The sequence below is a fragment of the Lucilia cuprina genome, chromosome 4 (genome assembly GCF_022045245.1).
Source record: "Lucilia cuprina isolate Lc7/37 chromosome 4, ASM2204524v1, whole genome shotgun sequence".
NCBI lineage: Eukaryota > Metazoa > Arthropoda > Insecta > Diptera > Calliphoridae > Lucilia > Lucilia cuprina.
This window is the reverse complement of record NC_060952.1, coordinates 76,462,892-76,477,712: the sequence shown is the minus strand read 5'-3', so window position 1 is coordinate 76,477,712 and position 14,821 is coordinate 76,462,892. Positions and strand designations below refer to the sequence as shown.

General features: G+C 26.2%; 1 protein-coding gene across 1 annotated transcript in view; it reads right to left on the bottom strand.

Moving 5' to 3' along the window:
• LOC111685738 (zinc finger protein 395) overlaps window positions 1–14,821 on the bottom strand; it is a 357,927-nt gene that overhangs the window by 99,884 nt on the left and 243,222 nt on the right. The window contains exons 3-4 of the mRNA XM_046949763.1: window positions 12,467–12,603; window positions 12,061–12,266 (exon numbers count right to left, since the gene is read on the bottom strand). Coding sequence (XP_046805719.1) covers window positions 12,061–12,266; window positions 12,467–12,603 — 343 coding nt within the window. The remainder of the gene's footprint in view (window positions 1–12,060; window positions 12,267–12,466; window positions 12,604–14,821) is intronic.

The window sequence follows — 14,821 nt, the reverse complement described above, 5'->3', positions numbered from 1 at the left end:
ATAAAAGATGTTGGAAGAGTAGTATTTATAATTGGGAGGAAAAAGCTTCAAATGCATTGTCATTTTTATTAAATAAAGCTTTAGTTCGTTTGAAAGGAGGATGTATATGTATACATTAAACCCATATATACTTAGGCCTCTTGTGAGCTCCTTAACTAGAGTCTTAGGTGCCAAACCCTTTTCCGGTGAACCAGTTCAGAATCTACTGGAGGCCACAAAAAAGCTTTAAGAGAAATGTTTATGTAAGTAGCTTGCACTATGTTTGTTCTTAATGAACTTTTGTTGAGAGCTTTTATCGAAAGCTTTTTTTTCAAAGTTTATTCCCTCTTATTGTGATGGGCCAAAAACTTTGAAGCAAGAGTGTGAAAAAGTATTAAGAGCGAAATAAACGATTAAGCAAACGAGAGCAACTTAAATGTATTAATTTTTGTTTAAAAAACTGTTTATGAATATCTACAGAATTTTTAGTCAAATATTTCTGAACTAATTTAAATCATTTTTATTATTATAATTTCAAACATGTTGAATAATTTTTAAAGATTTATGCATTTTCTTAAATTTAGAAAAAAGAAAAACACTTGGAAAATTTGTTTTGTCTGATTATTCTTTAATTCTTCCGTTTTTTCAAGTTCCTTTTTATTCAAAAAGGTCGCTAAATCTTGATTTTATATGAAGTGTATATAGGAATCATAAAAAACACTCTGGTTTTTTTTTATAATAAATTTATATATTAATAATACATGTAATTTTTGTTGTTGGCGTTGTTTTATATTGTACTTTTATTAAACAAAAAAAAACTTAAGAAAAAATACTTGTATTTTGTTTGATTACATGGTGTAAAAAAACAATAAAATAAAACAGCAAAAAAAAGATATATTATGAGAAAAAAGTTCCCTCAAACATATATGCAGTTTTATAATAAAAAAAATGTTTGTGTGTTTATAAAGCACAGTGTCATTCTCTATAACATTGCAGTGTGAAAATTGCAATAGTATGCGAACACGTGCCGTTAATTTCAGTTCCCCTCTGTAGACCCTCAAAATAGTTTGAAGGCAAACAGCAAAGAAAATAACAAATAAACGAACAAAAAAGATGATGGGGCAAAGCACAATACACTGGTTGTTTATACGAAAAAAAATCCATTCACTTTCTAAACCCCTTGCCGGTAAAACCCCTTCCTTTACAAGATTTTTAAATACAAAGGGGAATTGTTAGGGAACAGAGCTGCTGCAGAGGGAGGGGGGGGGGGTAGGTTGCTTTGTGTTTAAATATAAGCAAAAAAGAGATAGCAAGAGTTTGTGAAAAAATTGCATTTTAACTGGCAAAATATGAAAACAAGTAGTAATAGTTTTGCTGCTATTGCTGCTGCTGATTCTGTTGCAGTTGTTATTTATAACCATGCAGCTGCTGCAAACTGCTATATACACTTGGGTAAATGAAAGTTTGTTGTTTTTGTTTTTGCTTTTATTTTTTTCTTTTCACTATATATTTGATGGTTGGCAATTGCGCAACATTTTGCCGGCCGGCCGGCATATAAAAGCAGCAGTGTATGGTTTTTTTTTATTCGAAATTAAAAAAAAAAACTTAAAGCAAAATACCCTTGATAGGGGTTGTGTCATGTACATGTGCCAGTCAGCCCAACTAAATGCTCCTAAATGTATGCAACAGTGTCCCCGTTCCCTAAATAGTTTTCATACTCTTTCATGGCTACCATGTTGTGCATTTCCCTACAAAGCATATACACACACATATATCCATAGTTTGTTATTTGTATGTATTAGTTTGTACAGTTTTGTGCAAATATGATATATTTACAGTTGTATGGGTACACGCGCGCATTTTTCGTTTACTTCCTTTCTAACCGAGCTCCCCGTTGACATTTTGTTACGCTTTCAACATGATGTTATATATATTTCACTACTTGCATTTAGTTTTTGTAGTTGTCGATTTTGTTTGGCCACTAATGTCGTTGCTGGTTTTTGTTATTGCTTTTGTTGCCACATGTATATACTTATAATGTAAATGTTGCAAAACTAGGGTAAATACTATATATTTTTATGTACTTTATACATACATATGTATAGATATCTTAATCCATGTATATTTGTTAGTATAGTGTTCTATATAGTTAAAATTTGTTTTTGTGTTATGTGATCTCCAGTGCATTTCGTACAAGGTGCGGCATTGCAGTTTTGTATCTGTTTTGCTTTTTTTATTTTTCCCCATTTTTTCGTTAGTGTATTCAAATGTCTGTATGAGTGCTTAAGTGTTGCTTTGTTTAAATTACATAGTACACAGAAAATCTCATTTAAAACACGCGCAATTATTTTGTGTGTGTGTGTTCGTATCTTAAAAACCTTCAAGCTGCCTGACTTTATTACAGATTTTTTGAAGTGAAATGTGAGTGAGGAAATAATACCGAACTAGATATCTTAATATGAAAATAATACGTGTTTTGTAAAATGAGGATTTATAAACAACTTGATTCTAAAAAAAAGGATAAAAAAATCCAATGAACTAGAACTGAACTAGAACTAGAACTGAACCAGAACTTTACTAGAACTGAACTAGAACTGAAATATAACTGAACTAGAACTGAACTAGAACTGAACTAGAACTGAACTAGAACTGAACTAGAACTGAACTAGAACTGAACTAGAACTGAACTAGAACTGAACTAGAACTGAACTAGAACTGAACTAGAACTGAACTAGAACTGAACTAGAACTGAACTAGAACTGAACTAGAACTGAACTAGAACTGAACTAGAACTGAACGAGAATTGATATAGAAGTGAACTAGTACTGAACTAGAACTGAACAAGAACCGAACTAGAACTGAACTAGAACTGAACTAGAACTGAACTAGAACTGAATTAGAACTGAACTAGAACTGAACTAGAACTAAACTACAATTAATCTTAAACTAAACTAGAACTATAAAATAAATATATTATTAGAGTCATCAGTCTTAAAAAATACTTTACTGGAGTGTCTCTTCTAAAAACATCTAATGAAATTACACTTTATGCATTTAATTTACGAACCATAAAGAGATTTACTGCAATAAATCATGCAAAAAAGTTAATTATACAATATTCCAAAAAATATATACATATAAAAGCAAAAGAAGAAATAAAAAATTTAATACAAGTGAAGTTAAGCTACGAACACAAAGGTTTTGAAGTGAATAAGCTCTAATGTCTTATTTCAGTAAAAACTGAAGTCAGTAAAGTCTTGAAGTCTGCTTTATAAACTTTACAACTGTAGTTATTGTTATTTAATTACATAATTAGCCGGCAAGATTGTTTGATATATTTTTTGTAAATAATTTCAACGAGATTTTCCAACAAAAAGTAATTGTTTAATGAGTTCAGTTTTAAAGATTATTTATAAAAAATACGAAAATATTACAGAGAATTTTCATAAAATATTGTTATCAATTAGACACACTATTTTATATACTCATGCCAAATAACAATATATTATAAAGTGAAAGAAATGCTATAGCAGCGAAAATTTTGTTAATTTAATTTTTTATTAACATTTGCCAAAATAATGCATAACATTAAATGAGATAAAGAAATACGTATATGTACATATTAATATATCACAGTATTGGTATGTTAGTGTACCAGTCTACATATACATAATAAATATTTACCGTTAACCATTTGCCAGCCATATTGGCGCGTTCATTTTACAAAATAAACTGCAGCGTTAGTTTGTTGAATATCTTAAAACTAAATTTAACAAATGAATAACAACAAAATAATTTTCTTTTCATGTTTATAGGTATTATTAGAATTATTGTTGTTTTATACAAAAAAAAATAAATTAGAATGACTTTAAGATATTTGCGGTTAAGAAATTTTAATATATATTTTTTTAAATATATAATATATAAACATATAAATATATTTCAGTTTACACATATAAATGTACTTTTTAATGACCATGAATTATTTTTTGTGGTTTTAGATTTTACTTCTTTAAAATGTGTATTTTAATTTTTATAGCAATTTATTTTGTCTTTAAAATGGGAGTGTTTTAAATTATCTTGTTGTTATTTTATTTTCATTACATGACCTTAAATAAAATATTAAATTTTCTATATTTATTTAAGTTTGTTTTTAATGTTAGTTATGTCAACATGTTTGTTTGCATTTTAAGCATTATTTATGGTTTAAATTAATCAATTTAATCAGAAGACCTGCTGATGATCATAAATTATTCCATATTAATAATACGTCTGTAGTTCAAGTGAATAAACTGAACTACAGCTTGAGTAAAACTGAACTACAGCTTAAAAAGAACTAAACTAGAACTGAGCTAGAACTGAATTAAAACTGAACTAGAACTAACCTAGAACTGAACTAGAACTGAACTAGAACTGAACTAGAATTGAACTAGAACTGAACTAGAACTGAACTAGAACTGAACTAGAACTGAACTAGAACTGAACTAGAACTGAACTAGAACTGAACTAGAACTGAACTAGAACTGAATTAGAACTGAACCAGAACTAGAACTGAACTAGAACTGAACTAGAATTGAACTAGAACTGAACTAGAACTGAACTAGAACTGAACTAGAACTGAACTAGAACTGAACTAAAACTCAATTAGAACTGAACTTAAACTGAAATAGAACTGAAATAGGACTTAACTAGAACGGACCTGAATCAGATCTGAAATAAGACTGAACTAGAATTATACAATATTATACATAAAAATGTATTGTATCAGTTGTACACGTCGTATAGGGATTTAAACTATACGTTTGAGTGGTCAATTAGTCAGAAAAATAAAAAATTTCCTTTTAAAATTTCCATTAATAAAAAATTCATGCATAATAGTTCGATAAGCTTATACAACATAAAAGCTATTAATGAAAAAAATTTTTTTGCAAAAACTTTCAAATATTTTCTAACCTAATGCTAAAAACTCCATAAATACCTTACAACTAAGTAATACAACACAAATATATTAAATATGTATGGTTGACCAACCTTATTGAAATTTTTAGTTTGAAAACTCAAAAACACCTACTGCAAACACTTTTTTAGCTACTGAACAAAATATATTACAAAATATTAAAACAATTTTTCATTTGAATTAATTATTATAATTTTCTAATACAGCTTTCATTTTTGGCTAAATAACGCCCAAGAAATTGTGTAAAAAAATGTTGCATAACAATTGCTATTTACCACAGATTACCTCACCTGGAAAATAATAGTTTTTTGTTTTTTATAAAATATAAGCAAGAAAATTGCTCTATATTTAATCCTCTATAAGTCTCCTGTCTTTAGTGTTTCTTTTTTCTTTTTTTGTTATTTCATAAGTCTCATAAATCTTGTTAATTTGTAATTGTCAATGTATGACACGCCTCAGATCAGATAAAAACTCATAAACATGACTTCACTTTTATTCATATATATACATTTTTTTTTAATAGTAATAGTAGTTGTTTGTTTTTTACATCTTCCTATATTTGAAAAAAATAATAATAAATAAAATCAAACATTAATCTAACATTTGTAATGATTCCGTGTAAAAAAAACTATGGCATTGTTTTTGTTGTTATTTTTTTTTTTTTGCAAACATCATTAAAGGAAAAATAAGCGGCTTGTGATCTCACATTGTTTTGTTGCACAATGAGGAAAAAAGCTTAATATTATAAACACTAATTGTTAGTAATTATTTGCAACAACAAAAAAAATGAGAGAATTAAAGATAGATTTCATAGTAATGATAGAGGAGTCAAAGCAATTACTTGTATTCACTCTTATTAATTGGAAAATACATGCCAGAATTTAAATGGAATTTTTATTGTATTTAAAAAATAATAAAAATTAAACAACACTTTTTATTATATTTATTAACATTAATGTTTTTGATTAAAAAAAATGTATAATTTTTAAAGTAAAAAATTTGTAATAATTTAAATTACTTGTCAAATTTGATGAATAAAAGTCTAGAGGCAATAAAAATTAGAGAAATAGCAGAAAGAATCTAAATCATGATAATAAAGTGCTAGATAAATTGATTATAATTTCCATATTTTAGATAATTTTAGATTCCTGAAATTTTGTTATAACAACAAAACTTTTACAAAGCTCAATTAGAGAGCTATAGACTGAAATGTAGACTTTTTCCTTTAAATACAAAAATTTAAATTTTTAAGTAAAGTTTTAATTTTAAAATATTGCGTTATTTTTTCTTAAAAAAAATTTCAAAAAAACTATAAAATTTATACTGCTTGGCAACAGCTATCATACCACATATAACTAAGGTCTCTGCGGCATAGGATTCCATTTCTATAGCGTTGGAAACATGAACCATTTGATAATGTTAGAAAAAATTTTACGAAATTTAGAATAAAACAAAACTTTGGCAAATAATATCGGATTTTAACAAACAAAGTGTCATATGAAAGGTCTTGAAATAGGGAATAAACATAACCATTGATTAACAAAATCTTTTAGTTATAACAAATTTTAAAGAGACTTGAATATGAGACTTGTTGACACTAATTAATTAAGAAAATTCTATTCATCATGTGATAATGAAACGCTAGATAAATGGATTATTATAATATTAAAAATACGTTAGATAGACTTAGAAGTTCTTCAACTATATTTTAAGAAATTTTAACAAAAACTTCAAAAAGAGAGTTACAGGTTTAAATGCAGACGTTTTTCTTTTAAAAACTAAAGTTTTTTTTTAAATATAAACTTTGCCTTTAAAATTTGTACATTTTTTCCTTTGTATAAATTCCAAAAAATATGAAATTTGCACTTCTGGTAATTACCTAGCATACGACATACGACTTAGGCCTCTACTACAAAAGCCTGCATTTTTACAGCACTGGAAACTTTATCCATTTGAGAATTAATGAAAAAATAAAGTTCTTTTTTTCAACGTATAAAAACTTAAGCAAACCATGAGGGATTTCCTCAAAAAAAGTCTCAAATGAAAGATCTTGAAATATACAACAAATATCAAATTTATTAACTAAATCATTCAATCACAATAAATTCTAAAGAGTTTAGAAAATAAAATCTTTTCGCATTAATTAGTTAAAATAATTTTTGCACTTGGATATTAAATAACATTGGAGTAAGACCTCCGATTTTAAGTATTACTATAACATTTGATAGATCATTATAAACATTTTATGGAAAAATTTTACAAAAAAAAGCTTACCAAATTCTAGAGGAAATTTTAGAGAAATAGGAAAAAAGGTATAAATTTCAAATATATACAACTTTTTAATTATTTATAGGATTTGTAATAAATTTATCATATTTCAAGAATAAGAGTTGAGCTTTTAAACTAATATTTATTAACCGAAAAGTATTTAATACAAGAGCTTTTATGGTATGTCAAAGTTGAGCTCAACTGAACTTCTAATTCTTGAAATATTATTTTATTTATTTGTATTTATTTTTGAAAATGTTATTCAAAACATTCAAAAACATTTTACTAATTCGAAACAGAATTGTAAACCTCAAATGATTTTTTTCATTATGTTTTGTATTGTTCATAAAATTTAATGTATTCTTATGCTTAAATTTCAATTTATAAAATTAATTTTTAGTTTTTTCTTTTCATATTGTAGACTTTTTATCAAAACATATTTTATATTGGGGGTAATAGTACATACACACATATATATGTATTTTGTGTACTGGTTTTTAATCAATTTAACTCACGTGCTTACGAAATTATTATCAAATATTGTTTTTGGAAAACTTTTTACACAAACACGTTTCCTTTCTATAACCCTTTAGTTTTGATGGTGGCAGTAAAGACTTTCTTAAACAAAACTGTGTTAAAAACTTAAGTGGCAACAAATTATAAATATTTAATTTTAATTTTAAAGTAACTGTTACTTATATGCTCCACAGGTTAACTAGTAATGGACTAAACACTTTATTGTTCTTTAGTAATCTATAGGGTATATACTTTATGTTTTCTGATTTTAATTTTATAACCAAATGTTTATTTTTGGCTGCTAACGTTCATGACAGTTTAATTTTATTAAAATGACCTCTTAGGCCGAATTGATTAATGAAACATTTAAAAGACTCGATAATGTACTCATTACTGGGAGGCAATAAAATGTCTTAAAGTATTAAAACATATAATCTAGTAATGTTTAAGGAAGTTTTTGAGTAAACTGAGATAACGCTAGAAAACATATCATTGTAATGCTTTACCCCATTCATTGACTACTTTGGACTAGTTACTACACTATTTCTTTGTCATTTCCATAAGGGACAATTGCTACTTTGAAAAAAACTTCACTCTTTAAGAAGCTCGAAAATCGAAGGTCATTTAAGTACAAAGATAAAATGACTAGTTCCGTGAACAAAATTACCGGGTTGTAAAACACACCCAAAAAAAGGTGTTAATATGTAAAATGCTTGAAAGCGAAATCTAAGTAAATTATTTAGTAACAATCGTGAAAAAGGTCTTATTAACAATTTCAAACAAATCGAACAATAGAAGGTTCATATTTTTTAATAAGAAACGGAATTCTATTGAATAAATTAGTCCAATTTTATAGCAAGTTGTGAGATGTACTGGTACCATACTTCTATTCAAATGCTGTCTAAAAAGTAGATAGAAAAGATCAGAAAGCTTTCAAATAACAGCATTGTTTTAGTATTTGGTAGTTCTGATTTTTATGGAAAATTTCTTATTATTTTTTTGCTTTTGAAGCTTTTAATCTGAAAATTTTACAAAATTTTATTAAAACAAAAGCATTAAAATAAAAGCTTGCAAAAGCTTTTATTCAACTATAAAATATTTTTTTTAATTTTAGAAAAACCAAATGTTTAGATTTTTTTCGAAAAAATGTCCATTTAATCACAATTTTCTTTAAGATTATTGCCATATCATTCACAATAATAGTAAAGCTTTAAGCTTTTTTTGTTGATATTGTTATAGTGAATTTGTTTACAAGATATTTTATTGAAATGTTAAGAAATCTAATCAAAACTCAAGGTTTTTCATTGCTGTAGCGGTATGAGTAGAGAAGAAGCTTTAGCATTAGAAGTGAGTCGAATAAAACAAATGTATTTTCAAGGTTTTTACATTTTTGTTTGTTGATTTAACACCTACACGATTACAATAAAGACATACACACATACTTACACATACTTACTTATAAACATAAAAACTAAATATAAATATTTATTACAGCAAAATTAATAAATAAATTATTATAAAAAAGAAGAAAAGAAGAAAAAAATAAAGAATTTAGAAAAGGGTAAGCCATAGAGCTTTAGGTGGTTAAGGAAAAATTATTGGACTTGTGAAAATTGTAATAAAGTAAATAGATGTTAAGTATCATGTTTGTTCCGACAATTTGATGTATTTTAGATTCAAAATCCGAACAACTTCATTTAGAGTTCTTTAGGTATATATTCCGAATAACTTTTTAAAAGGGTACACCCTAATTTACTTAATAATATATGTATGTATGTAAGTGCTTGTGTAAATTTTTACAAAATTTTTGTTTTCTTACTTATTTACTTAATAATTTATGTACAACAACAACAACAATTTTAATTATAAATGACGAGTTTTTAATCAAAAATGTTTAAAGGGCTTTTTTTGAAAAAGCAACTCAAATTTCAACACTTTTAATTGTTTATTTATTTACAAATTTAAACATTTGTTAAGCAATCGTTTTATTTATAATATTGTTTTTTAATTACAATAAATTTTGAAAAAAAATCGAAACCAAACATTGAACATATTTTTAAAGAATAAAATATACTCTTAAAGAAAGAAAGAATGATTGATGATTAAGGGCGTAGTAGAGAAAATTTTGAAAAAAACTTTTATAAAACTTTTAAAAATAAGCATCAAATTTGATTAAAAGAAAAAATATTTTTAAATAAATCTAAACAATTTCAAATACAATTCAAATTACGTTAAATTTTACGAATTATACTGCTTGGCCCTACCTATTATAACACATATATCTACCTATTATAACACATATTCAAATTACGTTAAATTTTACGAATTATACTGCTTGGCCCTACCTATTATAACACATATATCTTAGGTTTCTACCTCATAGGCTTCCATTTCTAAGGCTCCATTTCTAACTTCATCCATTTGGGAATTATTGAGAAAATAAAGCTTTTTTTCAACGTATAAAAACTTTGGCTAACAATGTCGGATTTACACAAACAATGTCTTAAATGAAAGATCTTAAAATAGAGAATAAATATAAGCATTGATAAACAAAATTCTTTCAATCACAACAAATTTGAAATAGACTTGAAAAATTAACTTTTTGGCTTTAAAAGTGTTCTGAACAATTAAAAATGTAATACTGAAACGCTGGATATTTAAGAAGAAAATAAATCCAATATAATGTTTGATAAACGAACAGTTCTTCCACCTGTTTCATCTAAATAATATGCAAATCTCAATTAGAGAATTATAGACTGAAACGTAAAAATTTTTCCTTTAAAAACTAATTTTCTTTAAGTAAACTTTTTGCTTGTAAAATTTTACAATTTTTTCTTTTGAAAAAAATATAAAAAATAAGAGATTTATACTGCTTGTTACCACCTACAATAACACACATGCCATAGGTCTCTACTGCATAGGTTTCCATATTTACAGCGTGAGAAACTTCACCCATTTGAAAATGATTAGAAAAAATAAAGCTTTTTTACAACATATAAAAACATTGGCAAACAATATCGGATTTTCTCAAACAAAGTGTCGAATTAAAGATCTTGAAATTGAGAATATATATAAGCATTGATCAACAAAATCCTACAAACACAACAAATTTTAAGAGCCCTAAAAATCAAACTTTTTTATTAAAAACTATTTCTTTACGTAAACTTTTGCCTTAAAATTTTATAATTTTTTCTTTTGCATAAATTCAATAAAAATATTAAATTTATACTGCGTGGCATTACCTAACATACGACATTTGACTTAGGTCTCTACTACAAAAACCGGCATTTCTATAGCGTGAAAAACTTCATCCGTTTGGGAATATTTTTTTCCTCAAACAAAGTGTTAAATGAAAGATCTTTATATGGAGAAAAAAAGATGAATTTTTTGGGCATTTTTAACCTAAAATAAATCGGGAAAACTATATTGAATTTTAAAAAATCCAATGTTAGTTTATAGGTGTTTTAATGTAGAAGGTAATTACAAATAATTTTATAGAAAATAAGCTATTATTACGTTAATTAAGTTCTTTTGAAAAAATACATGTTTTCTATTACAAAATAATTACAATGTATTTTATGTAATCTTTTAAATTTATGTTCTGGTTCTTATTTATTGCTCAAATAACTAAATTTTACAAGTTTTTTCACATCATTATTAGCCTTCACCTTAATTTCTCAAAAACAATTTATCAAAAAAAAAAAAAAAGAACAAAATAATGTTTTTTGATAATTTTATTTTTAAGAAAAATATCAAATAAAATTCATGGCCTGGTCTCTTTTGATGCTCTAGAAATATAGACAAACAAACGTGGTTCTTTAATACTAAATGAATTAAATGAAATCAAAATCAAATTTACACAATTTACACACAAAGTATTTACTCAAAATTAAATGCACCAATTATTTAAGACAAGAAATTTATTTGAATTTTACGCATTTGTTATAAAATAAAAAAACTTTTAGAAAGATGCACATTTGAGAAGCATTTAAAATTGTGGGGTTTATAATAAAAATAAACTGCAAAAAGCAAACTACATTTCAATCAAAAAGTATTTCTTAATTTCCTAAAGATTTTCTGCGTGTATATAGCAGTGATCTGCTCAAAGAGAGCTTAACGAAATGCAAACAAAATACTTCTTGTTTAAAGCTAAAAAACTTTTAAAAATACAAAATTTTTGTAATTTTTCCTTCATGTCTTTTCTTTTCTCGCTCCCTGTTGCTTTTAACAGCCGATCCCTTTTATATATAATTTATCAAATGATTTACATTGTGTTTTTCATAAATACTTAATAAAAATAAATGTATAAGTGCATCAAAAATGATTCTTCTCATACTCACCCTCTTTTTACGTGGTGCATCTTCTTTAAAGTCAACAACGATACCTTCATCGGAGGTTGACACTGATGTGGTGCGTATACGGGCACTGGCTGAATCATTATTTGTTATGACACCCATATTGTGGCCATCATCGCTTAAAGGCGGCGACGATGAACCTGAACTCCAGGAGGCGGATGAACTGCCGGGACTAGAACCCAGCCATTTATCTGAAAATGAGTTAAATAAATAAAAAATATACTTAGAAGAACTAGTTAATTTTCTTTTAACTATTCGATCATATTAGATCTAATGAATGAGTTTATTTATTCTCACTTTCTATAGTCTTTAGAGAGAAGCTTAATCCAATATTCTCACAGATAAAGTTTCAAAAGCAAAAACTTAAATAATAAATATTTTCTTAACCTACCTCCATTTTTCGGTGACTTTGGAGATAATGAGAGTGTGACCAAAATCATGGCAGCATTATTTTCATTCATTTCTTCCTCATCGTAGTTGTCGCCATTTATGCTGTCATGTGCATATGATGGCGGACGTTTACGTGAACTATAAAGAGAAAAGATAAGAAGAAAAAAAAGTTTAATATTTAATACAAATTAAAATAGAAAAAATTGCATAATTTTTATTATTTTAAAGAAAATTATTTAATATTTTTGTTTAAAAAAATTATTTAATAAATTTTGTACCCTACATTAAGTTGTTTCAAAATTAAGTTTTATATACTCTTCGAGTAGACCTAATGCTTAAAAGGATGTTTAAAAGGATGTCTATAGTCTAGTATATAGTCTAGTCTATAGTGTAGTCTATAGCCTAGTCTATAGTCTAGTCTATAGTCTAGTCTATAGTCTAGTCTATAGTCTAGTCTATAGTCTAGTCTATAGTCTAGTCTATAGTCTAGTCTATAGTCTAGTCTATAGTCTAGTCTATAGTCTAGTCTATAGTCTAGTCTATAGTCTAGTCTATAGTCTAGTCTATAGTCTAGTCTATAATCTAGTCTATAGTCTAGTCTATAATCTAGTCTATAGTCTAGTCTAGTGTATGGTCTAGTCTTAAGTCTAGTCTATAGTCTAGTCTATGGTCTAGTCTATGGTCTAGTCTATAGTTTAGACTATAGTTTAGTCTATAATTTAGTCTATAGTCTAGCCTATCGTCTAGTCTATAGTCTAGTCTATAGTCTAGTCTATAGTCTAGATTATAGTCTAGTCTATAGTCTAGTCTATAGTCTGGTCTATAGTCTAGTCTATACTCCAGTGTATAGTCTAGTGTATAGTCTAGTCTATAGTCTAGTCTATAATCTAATCTATAGTCTAGTCTATAGTCTAGTCTGTAGTCTAGTCTTTAGTCTAGGCTGTCTAGTCTTTAGTTTAGTCTATAGTCTAGTCTTTAGTCTAGTCTATAGTCTAGTCTATAGTCTAGTCTATAGTCTAGTCTATAGTCTAGTCTATAGTCTAGTCTATAGTCTAGTCTATAGTCTAGTCTATAGTCTATTCTATAGCCTTGTCTATAATCTAGTTTATAGTCTAGTCTATAGTCTTGTCTTGTTCAACATATCGGGTCATAATAAAGAATTAAATTATTATTTATCGAAAGCATAAATGTAGGGTATTAACAATTCGCTTTGCTTTTACTTCCCTTATTTTCTCATTATGAGTTGATGTTATTTTCTTCTAAAAATTATTTTGCAATTAAATATTTAACCTTGAAAATAAAGTGTCGGTTTTTTTTTGTAATTTCAAAACAACTACATATGTCACTTATCAAACCAGCAACCAATAACTAAAGAATTTGAACAATATGTCAACTAAACAAAGAGACGTCAAAATGAATTAAATAAGAACAAAATAACAACCAGAACAACAACAGCAACGTAGAAAAAACTATTTAAAGAAATGTTTGAATTATTAAAATAAATAATTAAGAAAAATGTACAAATAGTTTTGCGAGCAAGTACTAGAGTTTTAGCTAAGCATAAATTTATGACTAAATTTAAAAAAGGGTGGGGTTTTTAGGTTATTTTATAAAAATTTATGAATTTAAACATATTTTTATTTTTTTCAATATTTTTTTAAATTTGAACAACCTTAAAAACCGGAAGTTTTGTTACATGTCAAAAGCATTTTTTTTTTTGTACACAATAACAGAAAAAAAAAACATTGTAAATAAAATTGTTTTAAAACTGTTGTTGTTGCAACATTCCATTTAATATTTAATTTGATTTTCATTTAAAACAACTAGACTTTGTGACTGATTTTGTTTTTTTGTTGTATTGTTCACCATGCAACCCTGAAACCATGTAACGAACAAGTCTTTTGTATTGACACGCAAATAATTATTTCAAAAGAAAAAATGCCGACAATTGGAAATTATTTATTTTTTTTTTATAAAAAAATGTGAAAAAATAATAGTTTTCATTCAATGTAAAAAAAAATTAATTTGATTTTTATAAAATTTATTGTTCATAGGAAAATTTGTTTTTAATAAAATTTTCTTAGAAATTGCTCTACTTCAATTACAGATTATTATTAACTTTACTTAATAATTATATATATAAAAAATCCCTTTTAAATTAGTACTTTTTCCATAATACCGGTACTATTTTATTCTTTTTTTTTTTTACTTCTAACTGACCTTGCTTAACAAATTTGACTCATATTGTACAAACATTTGCAAAAATAAATAAATAAAATAAATTGTATTATTATCGCTTTTTTCACATTTTTTTTTTTGCAAAAACCAGCCGCAAAACGTTATTGGTTGCTATGTA